Source organism: Paramacrobiotus metropolitanus, unplaced genomic scaffold (genome assembly GCF_019649055.1).
Source record: "Paramacrobiotus metropolitanus isolate TYO unplaced genomic scaffold, Prichtersi_v1.0 Parri_scaffold0000222, whole genome shotgun sequence".
Classification (NCBI taxonomy): Eukaryota; Metazoa; Tardigrada; class Eutardigrada; order Parachela; family Macrobiotidae; genus Paramacrobiotus; species Paramacrobiotus metropolitanus.
The window spans coordinates 25416-49527 of NW_026570442.1; the positions used below are offsets into that span (position 1 = coordinate 25416).

At 49.2% G+C, this 24112-nt stretch overlaps 2 protein-coding genes across 2 annotated transcripts; both read left to right on the forward strand.

Moving 5' to 3' along the window:
• Positions 1–9211: 9211 nt before the first annotated feature.
• On the forward strand, positions 9212–11358 carry LOC129601234 (uncharacterized protein K02A2.6-like). Its single transcript, XM_055499988.1, has 2 exons — positions 9212–9327; positions 9435–11358. The coding sequence occupies exons 1-2, from the start codon at positions 9212–9214 to the stop codon at positions 11356–11358; spliced, it is 2040 nt and encodes a 679-aa protein (XP_055355963.1).
• Positions 11359–11402: 44 nt separating this feature from the next.
• Positions 11403–12836, forward strand: LOC129601235 (uncharacterized protein K02A2.6-like). The gene has a single exon (XM_055499990.1). The coding sequence runs from the start codon at positions 11403–11405 to the stop codon at positions 12834–12836; it is 1434 nt and encodes a 477-aa protein (XP_055355965.1).
• The last annotated feature ends 11276 nt before the right edge of the window (positions 12837–24112 follow it).

The following is a 24112-nucleotide window of genomic DNA, read 5'->3' on the forward strand; positions in this document are numbered from 1 at the left end:
TGCCTTTTTATACTCGTCTTCGTTGAATACTGGAACTGAGTTCGGTGACCTTTGAACTTCTTTCCCGGTAACCAATTCTTCTAATCGTTTCCTGTCGTGTTGCGTTCGCAATTCTCGCATGTCCCAGTAATCCTCTTGTGACATTCCCGCTTTCTGTTTCGCTTTTGGCGTTACGGGTATCCACATTCCGTGATTCCCTTTCGGTCTGTAGGCCACTTTTTGCCACATTTCCTTCTGTTGCAGCGTTACTGCATCCACGAGTGAGTCATCAGAGTTCTGTTGTGCCAGTTCGCTATTCTTTTGCTGCGCTGTTTGCAGTGTCAAGTCTGTTTTTTGACCTTTTAACACGGCGCTTTCACCGTGACCTTTAGCGTTCGCACTTGCTCCTTTACCTTTAACTTGGACTTTTGCCACGGAAGGTGACCTTTCATCTTTACTGTTACCAGTGATATTCTGCTCCATCCATTTTTGCCTTATCAACTTCTCGTCTTCGTCCTCCGAACAATTCCAGAACATTGGCTTTATCTCTCCGTAACAGTCGCAACGTGACTCATTCGCTTTGTCGTTTTCTGCCAAGTATTTTCGGAATTTCGCATGTTGCCCGTTTTCTTCGTGTGCAGTGTCGTTCTGCAATTTCTTTTGATTCAGCAGCGCTTGTTGAATCTTTACATTTCGTTGTGCGCGTCGTTACGCTAGCACTTCTTCGCTGCAGTACGGTGACCTTTCATTTGGCTGCACTTTTTGCAGTGTCGCGCTACCGCCACGACAATTTTCACTCGCAGTACCATTCTGCGGTGACCTTTGGTCCCGTTGCGCGCTTCCACTCGCAGTACCATTCTGCGGTGACCTTTTATTTACTTGAGCATTTCCACTCGCAGTACTACTCTGCGGTAACCTTTGAAGTTGCTGCTGTGACGGTATCCTTATAACCGCTCCATTTTCTTTTTGCACCGACGGCATCCATATAGCCGTTTCTTTTTGCTTATATGACGCCATCCATCTAGCCGTTTCCAGTGGTCGCGGCATCCATATAGCCGGTCCACTTCCTTTTTGCGCTGACGGCATCCTTATAGCCGTCGCAGTGATCACGTTCACTGCAGTATCGTTCTGCAGTGGTGACCTTTCCATTCCCCTTTTATCCGGTGGTTTAGGGTCGGGGCGATCAGTAGGCTCACCGGCGCCTACTAATCTTGCCCGTTTCCCTGAACCGGCGCACCACCTTGTTGCGCACCTTGCAGATTTCCTTGTTGTTGTCCGATATCGTTTGCCGGGTTAGGGTTCTGTCCTCCGCCGTTATCGTACTGGCCACCACCCTGTTGGTAGTTTCCTTGGCCGCCTCCATTTCCGCCACCTCGGTTGTTTCCGCGGCCGAAGCCTCTGCCCCTTCCTCTGAAGCCGCCGCGGCCAAAGCCACCACGGCCGTAGCCGCCATTCTGGCCACCGCCATTTCCATTTCCGTAATTCCCGTTTCCACCGCCTTGTTGGTTTTGGAAGTTTGCTTTAACCTGGTACCATTGCGCAATCAGGTCGTATCCGTTCGCCACCGCTTGGCGCCAACCACCGAGGTTGCGCAACCGTTGCCATTCTTGGAAGGCAAACAGGTTCGGGTTCTGGTCCGGAGGTGTGTTGGCGAACTTGCATCCTTGCGTCTGGTGGTTTCCGTACATGCAGTGCTGACACATCTGCACACCGTTTGCCACCCATCCGTCAATCAACTGAAACCTGAATTCCGTTCGTGACCCTTGTTGCTGCTGGTAATTGTTCTTGATTTCCTCTATTCTGCTGGAAGTAGCCTTGACCTTGACCTTGACCTTGATTCTGGAAGTTTCCTTGACCTCCATTCCAGTTTCCATTTCCGTATCCATTTCCGCCAAAATTTCCATTCGGTATTCCTTGTTGCGGTACCCCAGCATTCAAGGGGGCCACATTCTCTGGTACCGGTGAGATCATCTGTTGGGATATTGGTCTCACTTGAGCCGCCGCCTGTATCGCCGCTACCATTGCGTACGTTATCGGTTGCCCCGTCTGGGTGTCGCTAAAGGTCACCTTTTCTGTGACCTCTCTGACCGGGGTCTCCACGCGGTATTCGATTGGCTGCTGGACTGGTGCAGCTGCGCTCCTTTGTTGCGGTACCGATTCAACTTGACCTGTACGGATGGTGACGTAATCTTGGTTACGTTGACCTTTTGGCGCTTTATACTTTTCTTCTCCCGTTGCCCAATGTCTGAAGAAGTCCTTTACATTAGTTGGCGTTTTGCACTTTTGTATACGCAATGCTTTGTAGAGTTCATTGTCCCCTCTGCATCCTTCAATTAAGAAGCCAACTGCTTGCTTCTCAGTGATGATTCTCTTTGCTTTGAATCGCATCATCGCCTGGTAATACTGGTCAAGCGATTGCTTTCCGAGTTCGAATTTTCTTGCATATGACTCGCGTAAGCCTAAGACTTCTTCGTCTCGGTCGCCATATTCATTTCTGAATTTATCCATCCATTCAGTTATTGAATATTCGATCCCGTCTTCTGCTGCGATGTCCTTTTCCCCTTCATACCAAGTTTTGGCAGGACCTTTCACCGCACTAGCTATCTCGATCATAATTTGATCGTCTGTGAGCTGGTAAGTTCTTTGGGTTTCTTTTACCAGTCGTGTCCAGCCACTTACAGTGTCACGACTACCGTCAAAGGTCATCAGAGGCTTTTTCCGAGCCATGGAATTAAGTGCTTTTGCTAATGCGAAACCCCCTCTCGGATCCTCGTCTTCTTCGCTGCTTTTATCATCGTTTAGGTTTTGCTTCGCCTTTGTGTAGCGGGATTTCCTTGGACGCTCTTGCCGGCTAGAGGGTTTGTCTCGTCGCCCTTCGTCAATGAATACGTTCGTTTCAATATGTGGGGGAAACTGGGAAGGATCGCCTCGACTCATATGCGGGTAACCTTCCGACAGCTGCACTTTGTCCTCATTAACCTTTTCGCCGTTTCTCTCCGTTTTGACGCTTCCTTTGCCGGTACCAGTTCGTAGCGGCATTTCAAAGTGGAAGCTTTTACCCGTGCCCGTTTCATGTGCCTTACTGTAACTGGGCGGCGGCGATTCCACTGTTGCTGTCTTAACTCCGTATTGCAAGAGCTGTTCATCCTTGTGCTTATTGGACGTACTGAGAGCCTTATTCTCGTCCTCGATGCGTCTGATTTTCAACTGAAGTTCCTCCTTCTCGGTTTTCAAGTTCTGATTTTCTTGATTGACCTTTAACATGTGCTGGTGAAGTTGGAAGGTCTTTTCCTGAATTGTCTTCTCCGTATCATTTTCCACTTTTTTGATGTGTTCCACTAACTGGGTCACTTTTCTTTCCAATTTCATGTATTCCTCAGCTGCTGCTTTCAGCTGGTTTTTTGTCCGGGTGACCTCACCTTCTCCTGTCATTACCGTTTGAGTCATATCAATCAGCTCTGTGTTAAGTTTGCTGATCTCTTGTGTCTTCTGGTGGACTGTTTGTTGCCACTCTTTGTCATTCCGTTCGAGCGTCGTGACCAATACGTCTAAGCGGAGTGCTTCTCGCTCCCAACTTAAGCCTTGTTCGGCTAACGTCTTGGCGGTTTCTTTCAGTTCTTTGTTCTCTTCAGTGACCTTTCTGTTATCTTCTTTCAACGTTTTGTTTTCTTCCATCACCTGTTTTATTTCGCTGCTCAACCGCACGCCTTCGTGGCTGTAAGATCTCGGAAGTCTTTAGCAGCCCGGACGGCTGCGTCAGCTCTTTTCTGGTGATCCTGTGATTCCTTCTGGAGGGCCCCAATATTTTCGTCTCGCATCTTGAGGTCATTCCTGAGCTTAAACACCTCAGTGGTGTTTGTCAACAGTCGCTGAGTGGCTTCGGCGACTTTGGTCGCGTATTCGTCTCTCTTAGCTTCAGCTTCGGTGACCTTTTGTTGCAGTGAATCGCATTCATCTTTCAAATCGGCTAAGTGCCGTGACCTTTCGGCTGATTCTTCTGACATGCTCTCGTTAAGGTCATTCACTGCAAGATGACCTTCCATTTCTCTGTCATCTGCCATCTTCAAGTATTCTTCCGCGAGTTCTCTTTGACGTTCATACTTGATTTTCCATTCGTCTGCCGTGCTCTCCAGGTCAACTTGTTGTTGTTCCAATTCATATATTCGGGCTTCAAGCGACGATAATTTGTCTCGGTTTTCTTTTGTTCGTTTCAGTGCCTGACTTTCCTTGGCCTCAAGTTCGCTTTCCAATTCTCTCACACGAGTCATCAAAGTCGTTGTGGGGCTGTTCGGTGATGGTGGTCGAACGTTGATGACCTTCCCTGTCCTTGTCCGTTCGATAAGGTGCTCTGGTATGTCCTTGAATGGTGTCATACCCTCGGCGCGGTCAGCTTGTCTCATCGCGGTTTGAAGGACGTGTTCATCGTTGTCTCGTCATCCGTGAAATACGATACATTTGATTCATCTGAGACCATTGGAGTTGCCTAAAGGTCATCCCCTGCTGTCTTATCGTTCAATGAAAGGTCATCCAATCCCAGTTCAACCAGTTCCTCTTCGGTGATCTTTGTCTTTTCAACTTCCATCTGAGCCAGGTTCGCATTTTTAACCTGCTCATCGATTCCGACAGTGGTAGGATCCAACTGTGATGCTCCGACTGCTTCCGCTCCTTTTTTTGTGGATTTTTCTTCCCCAGTGACCTTTGTCTGGTTCATCGGTTTACCTCCCGCCGCAAACGCGGGGGTTTGCTTTCCGTCACCGCTGGAGCTCACTTCGTTCTGTATAGCTCCGAGCGCCACTTGGTATGTGCTGTCACTGCCTTTGCTGTCCTTTCTTGCAAAGGTCACAGCCGCTCGGGTCCGTCTATCATGTCCGACTGGACGCGCGAGCGACTTGTATTCCTTCTTATAAGGATCAACTGCGCCTTGCTGTGATCCTCGGGAGCTCCTGCTTCCCTGGCTGCTGTGTGATGTCGGTTCCTCATTGTCTTTATCCATGATGATCGGATAACTTAGACGCTCCCGTCAATTGTTCTCACACACACGTTATTGTATGGTTTATTCAATTGTCCTAAAGGTCACTTTCGTTCTGTGAAATTTTTCCAAGTCCCTGTTCGCCGTCCGTTCCACGGGGGAATGATCCAAATGATCCAATTCTTCTCCACAATCCGCTCCCGCGTTGCCACTATTCCGTAGCGGTTGTGCCGCACGCTTTTGGTCTACTACTGTGCCGGCTGACTGCCGTAGCAACAGTAGTGGTGCTCTACAACCAGTTTGGTGGAGACTGATCTACTTGTTCCGTGCGCCCCTTTCGGCGCTTCGTCGCTTGTGGCCCACGTCTTAGGATTCGCTGAATCCTTGCCGAGTAGCAATGACACCAGTGTAGGTCTTCGCTGAAGACTCTACACCGAGGAACACTGCCGTCTGAACTCTTGCACTCTTGCTCAGTCCTTGCAACAGCACAGGTCTTCGCTGAAGACTCTGTACCGAATACCAGGCTGGAATCCGATGAGGAACTTGCACCGCTTGTGGTGTTGCGCTTTGCTGTTGGACAGACCTGTGCCTTACTGGCCACGGATATCACGTCAAGTAACAGGCCAAATATGCCTGACACAAATCAAATCAAATCAAATCAGAGAACCGCTGTCGGCTCTGCTACCATCTAATGCTAGATCCAGAATGGATCCAGGGACAGAGACCTAAACGGGATAGATCCTGTGGAGTGAGCAATGCGATCTGGATTGCGAACTAAGCGAAAACACTAGACGTCGCACCGCTAATTGCTGACTTTTAATAATCTTGAAAGTCTGCACAACAGAAAATCAACACTGATCGGCGCAGCTCGATCGTCAATCGTAGAGCCAATTCAACACTGTGCAGCACGTGCTATGCCGCGCCCACTAACAAAACTCAAGCCAATCAGAAGCGAGACACAACACAGACACGTAATCCATGGCGTAGCGCCTAGCGCCACAGGCGTGAACGCTAGTGATCCCTCGCCTCACACACCCTTTGAAAAAAATTTTAATCAAACCAGGAAAGCAGTACAGCAAGTTCCGCAAAACGTTCTATTCATTGCAGCTGCCATTGTCTGTTCCTCTTGTTCCTGTAACAAATGAGCATTGTCCATTTGTGACAAGCGGCAGATTTGCGGCAGGCCAGATACTGTGACCAGCAAACCTGTGCAGTGATGATCAATGCAAAAAATGCACACACAGGTCACAGTATTCAGAGTAACTTTTTAAGTCAAAAAGCTTGCAAAAATATTGAAAGTGCACTAAACACTTTTATTATCGGTTTGTTTTAGTATTAGCTGGCAGCAGAATCTAGATTTTTTTATTATATTACATATCACCGTGTAGGCGCTTGGCGAGCAATTGCTTAATTAAAATGCCATCGTGTGCCGCGCCGGGATGCGGCGTCGGAAACAGTTCTTACAACGGCCCTTCGAAACGTTTGTTTGAATGTCCTAAGCAACCAGAAGGTATGCGTGAGCGTTGGATACAATCGATCCCGCGCGATTGGTCAAAACTAACACCTCCACAACGGTTAATGGTATGCGAAGATCATTTCTCACCATCTCTAATTGTTATCGGGTGCTGTACCATCTGTATGGCCTAATCAACCGGCATATTTAACGAAGGTAAACACCGCCTGCCGTGATGGACCTGCGTTAAAGAGCAAAAAAAGGAAAGAAGAAACACCTCGCATTATCATAAACGATAATCAACAAACTACCGCGGAAACAGCTATCACTGATTATTCACAGCTAGCGGCAGAAGTGCAGATTATGTTAGCTACCATGAAGGAAGAACCGTCAAACAAAATTCATCAACAAACTTTGTCCTACTGGTATGTTAATGTATTCCCGGATATCAGTTTGACGGTTTTGTTATATCAGTTTGATAAGGTTTTGTTATATCAGTTTGACGCATCCTGCCCATCGTCGACAGTATCACGGACCATACTCTTTCCTGGTACATTATTGCCAACTGTATTCATAGGTATGTACCAATAGTCATTATAATCTCGTATAAATTTACCTCGTATAAATTTACTGTGTACAATACATGCGTAAATACATGCAATATGTACAGTACGTGCTACAACTGGATAATTCCATGCATACTTTTACTAAAAGGGACAGTATGTACTATAATAATGGTTGCTAAATCTAAATATCACAATTTTTAAATAAAGGATCGAAAATGTTTGCCGGCAAAGCGCCTCTACGCAAGTGGTCTGACCTTACGGAGCTTATCACATCTGTTTCCGGAACCAGTTGATTTACTTAGCAAGCAGAGCAGAACTGGCAAGTGACGTGGAAACTGGAAACACTCGATAACCGAAAAACATGATGAAATCGAGCGTTACAGCGGCGCGATTAGCCAAAATGGGCGCGAAATGGACGCGCGTTCACGTAGATGGCACGCTGCAGCGCTTTGTATTAGCGCTCGTATGTAGTTCCAGGTCGCAGCGTATGTATACTCACTAATACTGGGTCCGAAGTGTCAGAACGAACGAAGTACAGTAATTACAAATGTATGCTCAGAACGTTTTATTTTTACAATGCGTAATCGACAATATAAGTTTTTGATTAAATCAATAAGTTAAAGGATTTTCAGCTCTCTTTACTGCGGTTGTTGCTGGATATATGGTTGTTGAAATTTTACGCTTTCCTCTTTATTTGTTCGGTAAAGGTCGAGAATGTATGTATTGTGAAGCGATTCGAGTGAAATGTTTTGTTACGCACTCCACAGGTGAAAATGAAAATTCAGACCGATGTATCTGCATAGAGCAGAAGAAACTCTTTGACCAACTTATGCCCAATAAGCCGACAGAAACCGATTATAAATGGCGACAGCGGCTGGTCCATCTCCTAAATCATCACGGAAGTTTCATTGCATATCAACCGAAAGTAGCTTTAACAAAGCATAATTTGTCGATACATGCACATTGCACATCTCATAAGTTCTCCAACAAGCCTCGTCTGATGAAGAGGTTTACCGAAGAAGCCGCACGAGAAATCGGGAAGAAAGGTCAAGCAGAGGAGTTTGCAGCGCAGTTAAATAACTGAGCGCCAGGAAACAGCAGCCATGTGAATAAGATCATGAATAATCAAAACCCGTTATTTTATAGGAGACTAAAAGAGTTCAGTTTAGCCAGCTGGAGAACGGAAAAAGGAATTATTGAGCTATTCAGATCAAGCAGATGCATGATTGAATACTGTGTTTGGTACAGCCGGAAATCCTACCAAGGCAACCGATCAGAACCAGAAAAACAAAATTACTAAAAGCCGGCCACACGAGTCACTTCGCCAGCTGCCATTCACTATGTAACTGCAAACTGGATTCGTAATTTCGTACTCGTACTATGCAATGAAAAACTGAATTCCGAATACGATCTCAAGTAACGATGCTTCACATCGTAGTCAGGATTTGAAAGTTAAAAGAGCATAAGTGAGGTTCAGTGTCAGATGTGCATAGCAACCGTGCGTACCGTATGTTTTGGTTCGCTGATCAGATTAGTCAGCGACCAAGCGAGTACTAATAAATATTCCCATTTATTATTACGCCGTGACAAACTGGCGTGAAGGCCATACGACCTCACGCGGTCGAGTGTTCAGCTCTGGAATGTCGCTTACTACGTCAACATCACCGGCAATCTCAAGCCCTGCTTCATCCAGCGAGAAAGCTGGATCTGGCTTGATTAAGTTCGAACCATCCAAGATGACCTGGCGGTGGTGGCAGTTCCAATACAGAAACTTCGTCAAACTCCGAAAGGTCACGGACATTGAGGACCAGAAGTGCCTGCTGTTGGACTCCCTCGGCATTGACGCTGGAGAGATGCTTTTCTCCATGTGCCTTCCAGGCAATCCAGACGACTTCACTGTCGCACAGATCGTCGACAAGCTTGAACATGCCTATGTAAAAAAGACGAACGCTGCAACCGAGTGGGCTAACTACTTCAAACTACAGCAAGAGTCCGGCGAAACCTTGCTGGATTTCTCAAATCGCCTCCGACGAAAGGCGTTCCCGATCGCATTTCCAGCCGACGTGCTCGAAAAGAACATGTCGGCGACCTTCCTGAATGGAATCGCCAGCGACGCTACACGCCAGCATTTGCAATCCCAGACCTACACCACTCTGGAGAAGGCTCTGGAGATCTGCGAGGAGTATGAGCTCCGGAGGAGCAACAGGAAGGGCAGTATGGCGCCTGATGTGGCTCGCGTGGACAATGCACGCCGTGGCGGTGGCGCACGAGGAAGAAACCGCGGCGGCGGCCGTGGCGGATAGCAGCGGCGCGGCGCTGGTCCCGACAGGCAGCCTGCAACCGGTGGAGGTACCGCAAGCGTGTGCGATGGCTGCGGCTCCAGCCAACATGTCCGAGCGGAGTGCTGGGCGAAGGAGCTAGCCTGTAAAAACTGTGGAAGAAAGAGCCATATTGCGAAAGTGTGCAGAAGCGCGAAGCAGCCGCAACGCGGACGGGGTGGACGCGGAACTTTTCTCGTGGAGGAGGAGCTGGATGTGCTGTCTGTCGAAGCTGCTGCCGGGCGATCCATCCATGTGCCGCTCAAGCTTAACGGCGTTCCTGTGTCACCAGTCCTGGATACAGGCTCTAGTGTCACTATTGTGACTGCTGACACGTGGAGGTCGCTGGGATCACCGAAGCTGTCGCCATACACGTCCCTCCTGCGAAGCTTCACGGGCCACGCCCTGAAGGTCATTGGGACCGTGACAGTAGACGTCACGCACGGTCGGAACAGCAAGGCGCTACCCGTTATCGTCGTGGTCAGCGGCGGCAACGTGCTGGGGAGAGACTGGATCCGGGCCCTCGACCTGAGCCGATTGAGCCTACGAGATCTCCAGTCAGCCTCCGTGTCTGCCGTCTCCGGAATTACAGTGGAGGAGCTGCTGGCGAAACACAGCGCTGTGTTCCGCGAAGAGTTAGGCCATTGCCGTCACTACAAAGCACACCTGCACTTGAAACCCGGAGCCGCGCCGGTGTTTCGAAAGGCGCGACCAGTACCGTTTGCATTCCGGGAAGCCCTGGAGCGCGACCTGGACCGCCTCGTGGAGAAAGGGATCCTGACTCCGGTCGAGCGGGCGGACTGGGCAGCTCCGGTAGTGACCGCGCAGAAGCGGGCCGGGGACATCCGCACCTGTGCCGACCTTAGCACGGGCCTGAATGACGCCCTCGATGTCCAGCAGTATCCGCTGCCGACACCCGATGAGCTCTTCGCCAAGCTCAATGGCGGTCGGAAATTCACCACCCTTGACCTGGCGGAGGCGTACGCCCAGGTCGAGCTGGACGACGACAGTAAGAAACTGGTGGTAATCAATACCCACAAGGGGTTGTTCCGATACAACCGCCTTCCTTTTGGCGTGGCGTGCGGCCCCAGCATCTTTCAACAGATAATGGAAAGCGTCCTCCAAGGCTGCGAGGGCGTGGCCATCTATCTCGATGACATCATTGTCACCGGGGCGACCGAAGAGGAGCACCTGAGGAACCTGGAAAAGGTCCTTCAGCGTTTGGAGGAGCACGGGTTCACGCTCAAACGGAGCAAGTGTCACTTCCTGCAGAACTCCGTGGAGTATCTGGGGTTCGTGGTGGACCACCAAGGTCGCCACATCTCCCAGGATCGAGTGAAGGCTCTCCGAGAAATGGCCCGTCCCAGCAACATCAGTGAGCTCCGCGCGTTTTTGGGTTTGGTCAACCACTACGGGAAGTTCGTCCGCGACCTTTCCGGGAAGTGTGCCCCGTTCCATGCCCTCCTGAAGACCGGTGTTCCCTGGTCTTGGTCCAAGGACTGCGAGTCCCAGTTCCTGTCCCTGAAGGACCAAATTGTCCGCGCAACCTTCCTGGTCCACTATGACCCGCGGATGCCACTGGTCCTTGCGGCGGACGCGTCCCAGTATGGCGTCGGTGCCGTGATATGCCACCGTTTCCCAGACGGAACGGAACGCCCGATTGCCCATGCGTCCAAGACCCTGACAGCGGCCGAGAAGAACTACGGACAGATAGAAAAGGAAGCCCTGACACTCGTCTTTGGCTGCCGGAAGTTCCATCAGTACATCGCCGGGCGCGAGTTTACTCTGTGTACTGACCACAAGCCGCTTCTGAGCGTTTTCGGTACCAAGAAGGGAGTTCCAGTGGTGACAGCAAACCGTTTGCAGCGATGGGCGCTCATGCTGATGGGGTACTCCTTCAGCATCGAGTACCGCCGGACGGAGGACTTCGGCCAGGCGGACGGCCTCAGCCGCCTACCGCTGCATTCGACGGAGCTGGACGGACTGTACGGGCTGGGGATGGACAGCGTGGTGAACGCAATCCACCTAGATAACGTGTCTCGTTTCCCGTGGCAGTCGAAGCCATTGCACTAGAGACCGCCCACGACCCGGAACTGTCCAGAGTGTTCGAGTACGTCATGACTGGTTGGCCTGCCTCTGTCGAAGAACACCTGCGTCCGTACAAACGACTCGAACACGAACTGGTGGTGGTAAATGACTGCATCTGCTGGGGCTCCCGGACAGTCATACCCACGAAACACCGACAGGAAATACTCGACTACCTGCATGCCGCCCACATGGGCGCGGGGAAGATGAAGGGTGAGGCCCGGGGATACTGCTGGTGGCCACACATGGATGCGGACATTGAGCGCATCTCGAAAGAGTGTCGCATCTGTTCCGAGCGAGCGAAGGAAACCGCCAAGGTACCACTGTCGCAGTGGGAAATCCCCGATGCGCCATGGAAACGGCTCCACATGGATTTCGCCGGTCCATTCCACGGGACAATGCTCCTGCTCATCGTGGATGCCATGTCGAAGTGGCCGGAGGTAGTGCAGATGAAGCACGCCACTTCCGACGGGGTTCTGGAAGCGCTACGGAACCTATTCAGCCGTTACGGTGCGTGTACCGAAATGGTGACGGACAACGGCACCCAGTTCACGTCGCAGGAGTTCGCCGACTTCTGCGCGGAACACGGCATCCGACACCTTCGAACACCACCCGGCCATCCACAATCGAACGGCCAGGCTGAACGTTACGTTCAAACGTTCAAGGATGGAATCACGAAGCTGATGGCGGACCGGAAGTCGCTGTCGGCCGCGCTCCGAGAATTCCTTTTCCGGTACCGGAGCGCCCCCCACGCAACGACAGGGAAGTCTCCCGCAGAACTCTTCCTTGGCCGGAAGCTGCGTTCCCAGCTGGACTTGCTGGTGCCGGTCATGCTGACCACGACGGAAAGCAACCGGCGGCGCTACCAGCAGAATTTTGACAAGCGAACGAAGGCGAAGCATTTCCAAGCCGGTGACTACGTGATGGTGCGGGATTACCGTCCGAGTCGTACAGTCGACTGGCAGAGAGGCCAGCTGGTCAAGCGGGAAGGTTCGCGCATATGGATCGTGCTGGTTAACGAAACTGAACTGCGCAGACATGAAAATCAGATGCGGCCGCGACAATGGCTGCATCCGGATGAGCGCGCAATACCGGCAGCACCCAATGCACTGAAAATGCGCGGTACACCGACTGCACCGACTGTACCTCATCTACCCGAAGCACCGAGCGCACCGCCTGTCGCATCAGCCCATGCGCCTGCAGTTGTTGACGACCAACCTGAGAAGTTGGAACAGGAGCCGACGAAGCAGCTTCAGACGGCAGTGCCAGAAACTGCCGCTGCAAAATCCGAAAAGCCGCAGGCGAACTCAGCAGTTCCACCTACGGCAAAATCCAAACCGCCGAAGACGCGCGTCGCCAAAACCGACACCACTACTCAGCAGCAACCACAACCGGAAATCCGAAAAAGCGGACGAGAGGTTAAGAATCCGGATCGTTTGATTATGGATCCAAAATTCGGGAAATAATTTTTCTTAATATTTTCTGGATGTTTTTGGCTGAGTGGGTTTTCCCCACTGGGGGAGGTGTCAGATGTGCATAGCAACCGTGCGTACCGTATGTTTTGGTTCGCTGATCAGATTAGTCAGCGACCAAGCGAGTACTAATAAATATTCCCATTTATTATTACGCCGTCTTCGCAAACATGAAAAAACAAAGTAAGTGTTTACGTACGCATCAAATAGTGAAAGCAGCATCTTTGCATACATCAAAAGCGTACAAATTTGTAATATCAAGCAGCGTTAACAAAAACAAACGTACCAGCTTCGTAAACATCAACAAGCGCAGGAATAATTTGCGAAAGCATCACACAGTGAAGAAAAAAGTAGTCGGGTGCAATGCGGTGCATCAAAAAGTATAGATAACAACAGTTTCGCATGCACGCATTAAAAAGCGAAGACAACAACATTGTCGCGTGCTTAAAAAGGCGAATGGGTTCACAGTCCGATCCACAAAGAACGTGGCTCATTTCCGGCCCGCCTTCCACAACGCGACTTGCTCTTTGCGCAGCAAATCCGCCAGTTCAACATCCGATCACCATTGACCCGGTGCTGTCCGTCCCTGCCGGCATGTTCGTACCGTGCGTACGCTCGCATCGAACGCACATACACCGTCTGGTCGCGTTTCAGGTAGTCTTTGGCACGAATCACCTGGTCAGCCGTTGCGGTGTCGCTCTCGCCATTTGTGCACCAAGTGAACAACACTTGATGGGGATAACACGCGATGACGCGCGCTGGCTGCCACCACGGTCCCATTTTGCACAGGGAATGCACAAACACTTCTTCTCCCGTGTGATGAATAGTACCCATTCTGGTGCCGTTGGCGTCGCCCCCGGCCCCCTGCGGACAGTCCACGCATTCACACTGACCCCTGGTCAGCTTCGCCACACTACTAGCGCACGGCGCGGCGTGCGGGGGCGTGGCTGACTATTTACACACAGTGACGCCTTAGGCCTCTTGCTCTCTCTAGCTTCTAGAAACATTATAGTTATCCAGTGAAGCAGCTGGCCAGCGTGCATGCCTCATGTGAACAGCTTTCGCTCTCTCTCACTCTCTTCTCTCTGTAATAAAGTGCACTGAATGCACTTTTCCATGCATGCATGCAGGCATCATTGCTGAAAATTCCCTCGCGCGCACTACGCAACACACCGCGTGCTGCGCGATGATAAGAAACTCATTTAGTATTCGTTCTCATACTCTGAATATTACAAATGTTGACAATAAGTTTTCATTTTTTTACCCATTAAAGAGGCGCCATGTATGTTGTTTTGGTTTGCTTATCAGCAGTCATTCTCCAGCTCGTTGAATACACTTGAAAGGTAAGTGAGTGTTGGCGCACCAGTATGCATGCATTCATTTTTACAACTCCAGCACAGTGTGCACATCAGCATCATTGTTTTTCTCGAAAACAATATTTGCACATGCTGCGCTGGTCTCGTTAATAAAATGTCGCAGTTAATTAGCTTCTTAATGATTTTGATAGCCGGAATAACAGCTTGTGCTGCTGTGGCCCTGCAGCAGCCACTGTTAGCCAACGCCGCCGCCGCCGCTACTGCTACTGCTCCTGGATATATCACTTGCCCACATTTCTGCGTTTGCCGTGAGATATTTTGGAAGTGTACCGACAGCAAGGCAAATTTGTGGCCGTTGGATAATCAGCCAGCAGCAATTGTAAGGGGAGTTCAGATGTTGGATATGACTGGGTCGGACGTTAACGTTCTCCCCAACTGGCCGCCAACACACAATTTTCCTGATCTGCAAATGATTTTCCTTTCGCAAACCGTCTTTGACGGTTCCCGTCGCTGTCGAGAGCTGGAGTGTCTGGAGAAGTTGGGTCTGCGCATTATTGCCAACCGCTGTCCAGCAGGTAATATCGAGCAAGCAGTGACGTTACGTAATAGTCTCATCGTTTACACGATAAGAAAAGTGAAAATTATTTGTCGAAATTAATTTCAGATTACGAAGCGGCTGCGGTTTCCCGCCATGCTGCTCGTGGACTTCCGCTCAGCCGCCGTTCTCAACTGTTACCGAGTCCTGGTCGACAACTACGCTTCACCGCGACAGAGAGTTTAGCACACGGGCCATGGCGCCAGCCCCCGATGACGCAAGCGGTAAGACAACGGCAGTACAGAATACAACATCAATAAGAATAAGCCGGCAAACCACACCAGCGTTATCATTGCTGCTCTCCTCTGCGGCACCGACGCTGGGGCCGTCAACTCTGGCGACTTCCACGCGATGGTCTACACGGCGGTCGACGCAGGTGTTGACGCAGGCCACTAGCACCAGCACCAGCACCAGCATCACCACTACCAGTACAAGTCGCAGTCGTGATGCCGTAATTACTGTACCAACGGTTATGCAGCCGGCTGCCAATAAAATCCTAGCGAGAACTTCGCTAGCACCGACACGAAACCTAACTCGCCCTTCCACAGCAGCTATGAATTTAAGTAAGGTGACATCACCGTCAGCATCAACACGTCGCTCACTCATTACAACCACTATCATCACCATCCCCACCAACACCACTACTCGTCGATCCGGCACCGACGCCACAACCATGACAACAGAAACCCGGGCGTCCAGTGTAGCGGTCACGTTGTTAGCGATAGCCAACAGTGACGGGTTTGCGACAACCGTTTCGTCCTGGTCGTCGTCGCCGCCGTCATCGTCGGCGCCGACATTGACACCACTTGCAGTTAACATCAGCACCAAGCGTCCACTGCCAAATGTTTCCATTCCGGTTCCGTCATTGTTATTACTCACACGTAACAATGACAGCAACGGCAACAGCAGCAGCGGAAATGATGTTTTGAGTAATAATTCCAACGCAACAACGGGGCTCGTTACTTCCAACTCCACCACAATCCCCACCACGACTGCCGCCACCACTACCGGCACGACATCCGATTTATGTAACATTACCTGTCCTCCCTGTCTGCTTGTAGGTGCTGAGGTACATCGGGGATTGGCCGTAAATCAGTATGCGATAGCAGGAATAACAGTCGGCTGTCTTCTCTTGGGCGGCTTAATTGTCATTTGTATCCTGTGGGCACGCGGATTTCGTTTCTCTCGAGTTAGAGACAATGCCAGGAACCGCGGCGGCAGGGCAGCGCCTCCCGCGCCTCCCCATGGTCGCCACAACCGTCCCGGACAAGAAGTCGAAGCCGGTCGCATTCCGCCCCACCAGCAGCCTCGAACTCCAATTTTCAACAGAAATCGCTCGGTGGTGTCGCCATCGCGATCAGAGCATCACTGGTTTTCACCAACAACCAACCGAAGCCCGTCTCGTGCTCGCCATATGCCGACGCCACGTCCCAGTCCATTCGACTCTCTCTTCGCAGCGCGCCGGCACAGGGACCAGCTGTCTCCGCTTCACCCGCCGCATGAGGCCGTAATCCATCACAATCCCGAGTACAATGGGGGGCTGCCGCGGAACGACGCTGAGAACGTCCACCACCGCCATCACTATGGCAATGACGAGAGGATTTACCAGAACGTGGACCTTCGTAACAACCCACTGTCGGCGGAAGAAGGCGGTGAGGTTTTCATCATACTATCAATGTTTGCTAAACAAATATTTCTTCATATACTCAGGGCTGCAAAATCGTCACCATATAAATTTGCTGGATTTCGGCTACGAGAACCCTGACAACAACGATAACAATAGCCACAATAACAATATGCAGGGCCACGGCGTCAACAACGAAGACGAAAACCAACCTGCCGTTTTACCAGGTAAAGATATTTAGAAAGCGCGCTTGAGACCAATTAATCGCAAAATTTGTGGGTTAGCACAATTGCCTGCGGAAGCAGCGTCGTCGTCTTCGGTTTCTTCTCCGCGGCAGCAGCCGTTGTTTCGCGTCAGCGAAGAAGGTAACAAACATGCAGTCTGTGAACTGAAAATATTTGAATATTTGAGAAATTCCATGTATAGGTTATCGTCTACCGCTGCCAAGCAGCCTCAGTGCCGAACGGGAGATTAACACTATCGAAGAGAATGACAATGAATGGGAGGACGAAGGAGAGCAAGGAGACTACGAGGACGGTGAACACCATGCAGTCGGCGGAGGCCACGACGACGACGACCAAAATAACGACAGTGACGACAACGGTAATTATAAATAAATACGGCAGTATCTCCTAAAAAACACATCGCCTGTATTATCAGGGCGCGAAGCGCTACCGGTGAGCGGTGATCTGGGCGTTGGACAAGGTGAACAGCAACAACACCCGTATGACTATCCTCTACCGTTGTCGGAGACCGAACACCCAGCTGGGCACCGTGGACGCGGCGGGCGCAGAGGAGGAGGAGGGAGAGAACGTGGCGGTCGTGGTGGAGCGCCCGAGTGGAGCCGAGAAGTCGGAAGTCGCCTGTCGAGACTGGAGTGAATTGTTTTATTAATTTTGCGCCGTAGGGGGTTTCTTTTTCTTCTCCTCAATTGCTCCTTTGTTATATAAATGTACAATTTTTGGGCAGATGTTATTTGTTAGGTCGAAAATTTTTCCTGAAAATTAAATCCCATTTTTTTGTAAAATACAAGTCTTAAAGGGCGGCGTCGGCTTTATTCGCTGTGTTTATTTCAGTCTAATATAGTAACTACGATTCGTTTCTTGAGTTTTTCAATAATAAGCAGCAAACAAAAGTCTTGTTCCGGTCAGCTTTGCGGTCAGTTTTTATTTCCGGTAATAACACGGTAACAGAAGCAGTTCACTGCGCATACAAGAAACGAATGTAAGAAGTCCCGGAAGTTGCTAATGTTCATGCACTATTAATCGGGACGGGCGGGCTGGAACTAGTTCCCATGCGCTTGCTAACAACTACTTGCATCTGGCAGTTCAGGCATAACAGTCGCAGTTTACCGCGTTTTCGAATAATCAGAGTGCAGCAGCTAGCACAGCGCGGACATTGTACAAAACATTTAAAGTAGTTTTTCAGCACTTGTTGTACATGGCGGACGTTAAAGTGGCGATAGATGTCAAGATAGGTGTATTTCCGGTAAACATCCGGCACGTACGTGGTTGGCGGCTGCGGCTCAACTCCTGGGCGCGGGATGACAGTAGCGCGTAGTGATGTCTGGAAATAAACATCAAGAGGTATCAAGGGCTGCTCCATGATGTTTTGGAAGTGATAGAAATTGGACAGGCGCGTCAGACACACCAGGTTGTGGTGATGACTAACGATGGGTGTTGGAAGCGGCTGCAAAATATCCCATGTTTATTGCGCAAAAAAGAAACGATGTGATGCACATATCAGAATAAGAAAATGACACGCCAGAGCGTGGTGATAACTAACGATAGGTGTTGGAAGTGGCTGTAATATGTCTCATAAATGCATCATAAAAAGAGAGACGACGCGGTCGACATACCAGAATAAGGGACAAAGCCAGGTGCGAAGGTAATGGGGATGGTGATCTGTCTGCGGTGCTTGTGGTGGTGGACATGTTGACCGTAAGAGAAATGCTATCCGGGTCAAAGCTGTTTTCGTAGCTGTCGGCGGTGCCACCGCCGGCGGAAAGGTAGACGGGTGATGGTGGAGGAACTGGCATTGTCGGCGGTGTGTTTTCGCGATAGTCTTCACTATTAGGATGCTCATCAGCAGTGTATGGGGGCGGGGCGACGGCTGTGGCTGCAGTTCACAATTATTTTGCTGCTGACGGCTGTCTCGTAGTGGCGCGACTGCCGTTCGGCGACGACGTAGTGAAAGAGGCATTCTGCTGGTTTTGGTTTGAATGAAGCGGCGGCTGCGGCGGCGGCGGCGGCGATGCTGACTCAGGTGACGCGGGGGAATAACTGGGGGATGATGGTGTTAGCAGCAGCGACGACGACGACGGCCTTATCGACGGGAGAGCAGGTGACTTGTTGCTGTTGTTGTTATTATAATGACAAGCGATATTCGGAGGGCACTCTAAGATTCCCAGAAGGCGCTTATAATACCTTTGAAGTATTGTCCAGAGGAGCTGTCGAGCAGCGTCGGATTTCGCAGAGGAAGTAGTTAGTCCACAGCCGATTACGTATATATCCTCGTTGGCAACAGCAGCCTGGCAGTTCCAACGGGTGGCCTCCGCGGAAGGCACGCGGCGATATTCCACGTCAAAATTAAGAACCGTGGCAATATTGTCCACCAGTTGTGTAAGGCGCAGAGGTGCAAGGTTAATGTCAGTAGATGATTCAATGTACGCGCTGGTGGTAGGAACAGCAGCGGAGGCAGGACTGTCCAGTAGCTTCAGTAAGGTGCTATGATAATTGCGTAACACCAACGCCAGTAGCTTCTTTGCACTGTCCTGCTTAGCCGTAGCAAAAGATTTCCCAACACCCTCTGCAAAAATCTTCTCAGCGATTACTGCCGCGCGATACCTGCAAATGGCAGCTTCGTTTTTCTTCCGGGGAATAGTTTTATAATCGAGGTCAAATGACAGAATTTTGGCGATAAGACTTAGTATTGTAGTGAAATGACGCCGTACCATTTCGAGAAGCAGGGCTGCGTGATCTGCAATTTTAGCAGGCGGCAACATGGGTTTATAAAAGCCGTAGGTCAGCGGTGGGCGGAGAGAGCGGCGTGGCCCTGGTACATAATAAGTTAATTAGCCAGATGTTGTTGTTGCACATGCAGTCCCTCGGGATTATGCATGCGCACACCAACAAGTCTGCCTCATATGTGGGCGTAACTAATCCTTTCGGGTCTATATAAATGCTGTTTTAGCGTGATTTCGCGCCCACTTAAATTACTCGGTCAATTTACTGTTGGCTTGTTCGCCGCCTTCCCTCGGCACTAAGTCGCGCTCGCTTGCAATCTGTTATCAGGACATTGTCGATGCTATCTTACTGCTATTGCTGGTGCTGCTGGTGCAGCCGGATTACTGTGGAATAATACTATCATTTGCTCTTGCACTTGTTCTACATCTGCATTGTTTGTTCGCCGGGTAAGTGTCGGTGCAGCCGGATAGAAGATAATGGGGAGAAGAAGAGAGAGTGCGCGGAGTGGCAGCGGTGCTGGTAGTGGCACCGGCATGTCCGCAGTTGCTGTTAGTCGTCGTAAGGTTGCGTTGCTGAAAAAACTTTATACGGATGTGACATCCCCAGCTTACCTTGCTGGAGCTGCAGCACTGCATCGATCAGCTAAAGAAAGGGAAAAAGAAATACATGCTAAAATAAACTTGCGTGACGTGAAAGAATTTCTTTCTCAGCAGACAATTCACACACTTCATAAGCCGGTTCGCTTTAGATTTAAAAAGCTTAAAAATTTCTGTGTGGGAATTGATAATGTCTGGCATGCGGATTTGGTAGAACTGCAGAAAATTAAAAGATTTAACGAAAAATATAGATTTATTCTGACGATGGTTGACTGCGTCAGTCGTTTTGCTTTTTCACAACCGCTTACTAGCAAGTCCGGAGGTAACGTTGCGAATGCTATGGAAAAAATTTTTCAGAATCGTCGCCCTGTTGTGTTAGGTAAACCCTGAATTTCAGATGCAATTATCTGGCGTTTTATTTTTTTTGTTTAATTTTCTAAATGCTGCTGCAGTGACTGATGCTGGAAAAGAGTTTCTGAATGAAAAGGCGAAAGAAGTTTATATCAAATATGGTATTCGGCATCAGGTGTCTGCGTCGCGCTTCAAAGCAGCCCTAGCAGAACGCTTTAACCGTACCCTGAAAACGACACTTTTCCGGCATTTCACCTTTACCAAAAGTCCAAATTGGTTTTCATCATTGCAAAATATTGTCAGTAATTATAACAGGAGCGTACACAGTAGCATCAAGATGAAGCCAGCTGAAGTATCAGTTAAAAACCAATCTCAGCTGTTTAAGCTGGGACAAGAAAAAAGGTTTATTAAGCTGGAGAAGCCTGCATTTAGGCTGGGCGAAACCGTGAGAGTAATGCTGAAAAAACCCCATTTCAGCAAGGGCTACACTCAGACATTTTCTGATGAAGTGTACAAAATTGCTGATATTGTTTATGGACCAGTGATTATGTACCGGCTCGAAGATATTCACGGCCGCCTAGTAAAAGAAGCACAGAATGGGCGGGCGTCGCAGTTATTTTATAAAGAAGATTTAGCCAGTACTCGAAAGCTACGCGATGACTAGTGGGGCGCGCGTATGTTTATATGTAGCCTATGACCGTCGAATGCTTTATGCTGGAACTTTTTTGTAGAAAACAAAAATGATGGATAATGGATTTTATGTGACACTGCATAGTGCGGCAGCCCTGGCGTACGGAACCCAGATCCTTCACAACAGCGCAACCCATTTTGCCAATAAGCTGCAGTTTCCGCTGCTCTCGTTTAGGGAACAGGAGGAGCCCTGGGAAGTTGCCCTTGTTCGTGCTCATTCATCTGCTAAGTTTACTCGAATTCCGCTGGAACAGCGCCAAATTTCCGTCTTTCACGGAAAGTGTGGTGAATCGTTTTTGGACGGATTTCTCGCAGAATCGGATTTTGACTTGCCACCGGCTGAATTTGTAGCCGCAGTCAATAAGGTGGTGCAAGCGATGATTGTTAGCTGCGGAACCACAACCTGGACAGAAGAAAAGCCGCAGATTCAGCTCGTGGATGGGAAATTTCAGTGGATTAGCAAAAATTACGGCTACCAGTTTGTTAATCGCGGTAATCTCTTGTCAGCTGCCCTTGGCCTGACATACGACGAGGCGCTGGGAATATCGCGTCAACATGTAACCACATCTTACGTTCACGATCAATCGTTTCATAAATACGGGGATACACGCTTTATTCGACATCGTCTCCCAGTTGACCCGACACGCGGCCGACGTCAGATTGCGCTCCTACTAAATCACGTCATTCCGACAGCATTTGGAGGCAGGCTGGAAAACATCTTGGCAGTAGCGACTGCCGAAAAAATGAAGAGCGGATATGAGCCAAAACATCGAATTTACGTACCTGTACACAACTGGTTCAGCAAGTCGAATCCGGAGATTACATTGAAGTCAGATTGGCAAATGGAGTGGACGGACGAAAGTCTTGGCGAAACGACGATTACTCTTCGTTATCGAAAATCAAAGCGAGCAGCAGCAGCAGCACCACAAAGAGACTTTTGAGTAATGCTTTATTAAAAGGTGTATGTGGGCGTGTCGTGAGGCGTGGCTTTAATATTAACTCTGTTTTATGTTTGGGTGCCTTTCTGTAACCCGAAAACGAGTATAAAAGAGCAGACGGATGATGCAGAAGGTTCATTCTGGTTGTTGTTGTTGCGTGGGTAGTGCAAAACAGTAGTGTTTGGAGACACTACGCGTTTCTCACAGTTGTTAATTGTTTGTTGAAAAACGGCTAAATACGGAAAGAAAAAAAGGAGGCGCAGCAGTCGAGCGGTTATAAAACGAACAATAGTTCAATCAACAGTGATTGGTAGATATCGGAGGCGAAGACGAGGAAGAGGAAGAGGGCGACGACGTCGGAGACGAACAATACGCACAGGTCTTTTTCAGAAAATTACCCGAGGAAAATCTTTGGCATCTATTGTTTAGAAAATTTGAAAAATGACTACCGTTGCGGCGAAAACGCAAGCTACGATCGAAAAGTTTCCGGACGAACTACAGTTGTTCGATCCGCCAGTTAGTCAGTCCACCATTGAAAGTAGCCATACGATGGAGTTTCTGCCGCTAAACCAAGTTGTAAACAATTCGGAAGTCATAGAATTTTTGCTACCCTCTACGGAATACTATTTAGATCTATCAGACATTCAGCAATATATACGCTCACAGATTTTGGAAAGAGACGGCAGCAAGCCATTAGGTATAATTAAGTCTCCTACTACAAGTGTAGGAAGCGCCAACGCAGCATCGGCGGCTTCTGCTGCTGCGGCTGCCGCTGCTGCTGCTGCTGCTGCTGCTGCTGCTGCTGCTGCTGCTGCTGCACCTACACCTGTCGTCAATCGTGACATTCGCGACGCTGCTAATAATCCAGTCATAGTACAAGGACAGGGCAATGTCGATGCCGCTGCCGCAGCAGCTCCACGAACAGATGGTCAACGGCAGCATCCACTGCCGTCACAGCCTCACTATACAACAGATCCGTTGCGCGACCCAGTAATTGCAAATATTGTACGAAATATGAGTTCAGCGGATAGGCGGGAATATATTAAAAAGCTTAGCCAGATAGGAATTCGAGATGCGGCACCTGTTAATTTGCTTTTCTACATGATGTTCGAAAGGGTAGAAGTTGAACTGAATGGCACACCCTTTGTGGTCAGCTATGGGAATTATGGATATAAAGCATTTTTTAATGTTCTCCTTAATTATTCCCGCGGGGTTAAAAAACACCTGTTACGAAATGTAATGTGGTTTAAAGATAAATTAAGCGATATTTATCCGGAGGATAGTTTGGATAGCGTAGATCTGCTGAATGCGGAAACAAACCAAGGACTCGTAGAAAGATATCGTGAAACAAAAGAGGGCCGACCCTTCGAAATGATTGGAAGGATAATGCACGAGTTGTTCTATCTCGAGCATTATTTACTGCCTGAAGTGTCAATCAGAATTCGCTTGTTTAAACGCAATCCATCATTCTTTTTAATGTCAGATGACCCGATGCCTAATTATTACCTTAACATACTTGACATGCGCTTGCTGGCCAGGTTTGTGAAATTGTCACCAAAGATACATGACCAGATCCAGAAAAGACTGTCCACTCAGCCAGCCATTTATAAAATTTATTCTGCGACAGACGTCCGTACTAGAGCTATCACACCGGGTCAACGGCTGTATACTTTTGACAACTTTTTTGGGTCGGAAAAAATACCAAATCGCATTATTTTTGCCTTGGTAACGCACGAAGCGTACTTGGGTAGTTACCAGAAAAATCCGCTGAATTTTCAACATTTTGATCTCCAGGAAATAAGTCTGGTTGTCGATAACCAAATTATTACGTACAAAATAGATTTCGCTAACGGCCAATATGCTCAGTTATATAGCGCTTTGTCCTGCCAACTAGGTAATCGACGCTTAGACTGTTCCTCTGACACATCCTATGATGAACTGAGATACGGCACGGTAAATTATATTATAATGCACAAATTTTACTTTGTTTTTATTTTTCTTATGTTTTATGTTTTTATTACTAGAGTATCTACCCATTTGACCTCACGCCTAATCACAACTTTGATGACATTCCGGTTGAGCGCAAACAAATGGCGCGATTGGAGCTAAAGTTTTCTACACCACCCAAAGAGCCGTTGGAATTGCTAGTTTTCTATGAGCAACCGCGAATTTTTCAAATTGACAAACATAGAAA

Bases quoted from the DNA above. Each gene is read 5' to 3' on its own strand.
- LOC129601235 (XM_055499990.1), top strand. From the start codon at position 11,403: ATGACTGGTTGGCCTGCCTCTGTCGAAGAACACCTGCGTCCGTACAAA.
- LOC129601234 (XM_055499988.1), top strand. From the start codon at position 9,212: ATGCACGCCGTGGCGGTGGCGCACGAGGAAGAAACCGCGGCGGCGGCC. The intron at 9,328-9,434 runs GTGTGCGATGGC...GAAAGTGTGCAG, and splicing joins CCGGTGGAGGTACCGCAAGC to AAGCGCGAAGCAGCCGCAAC.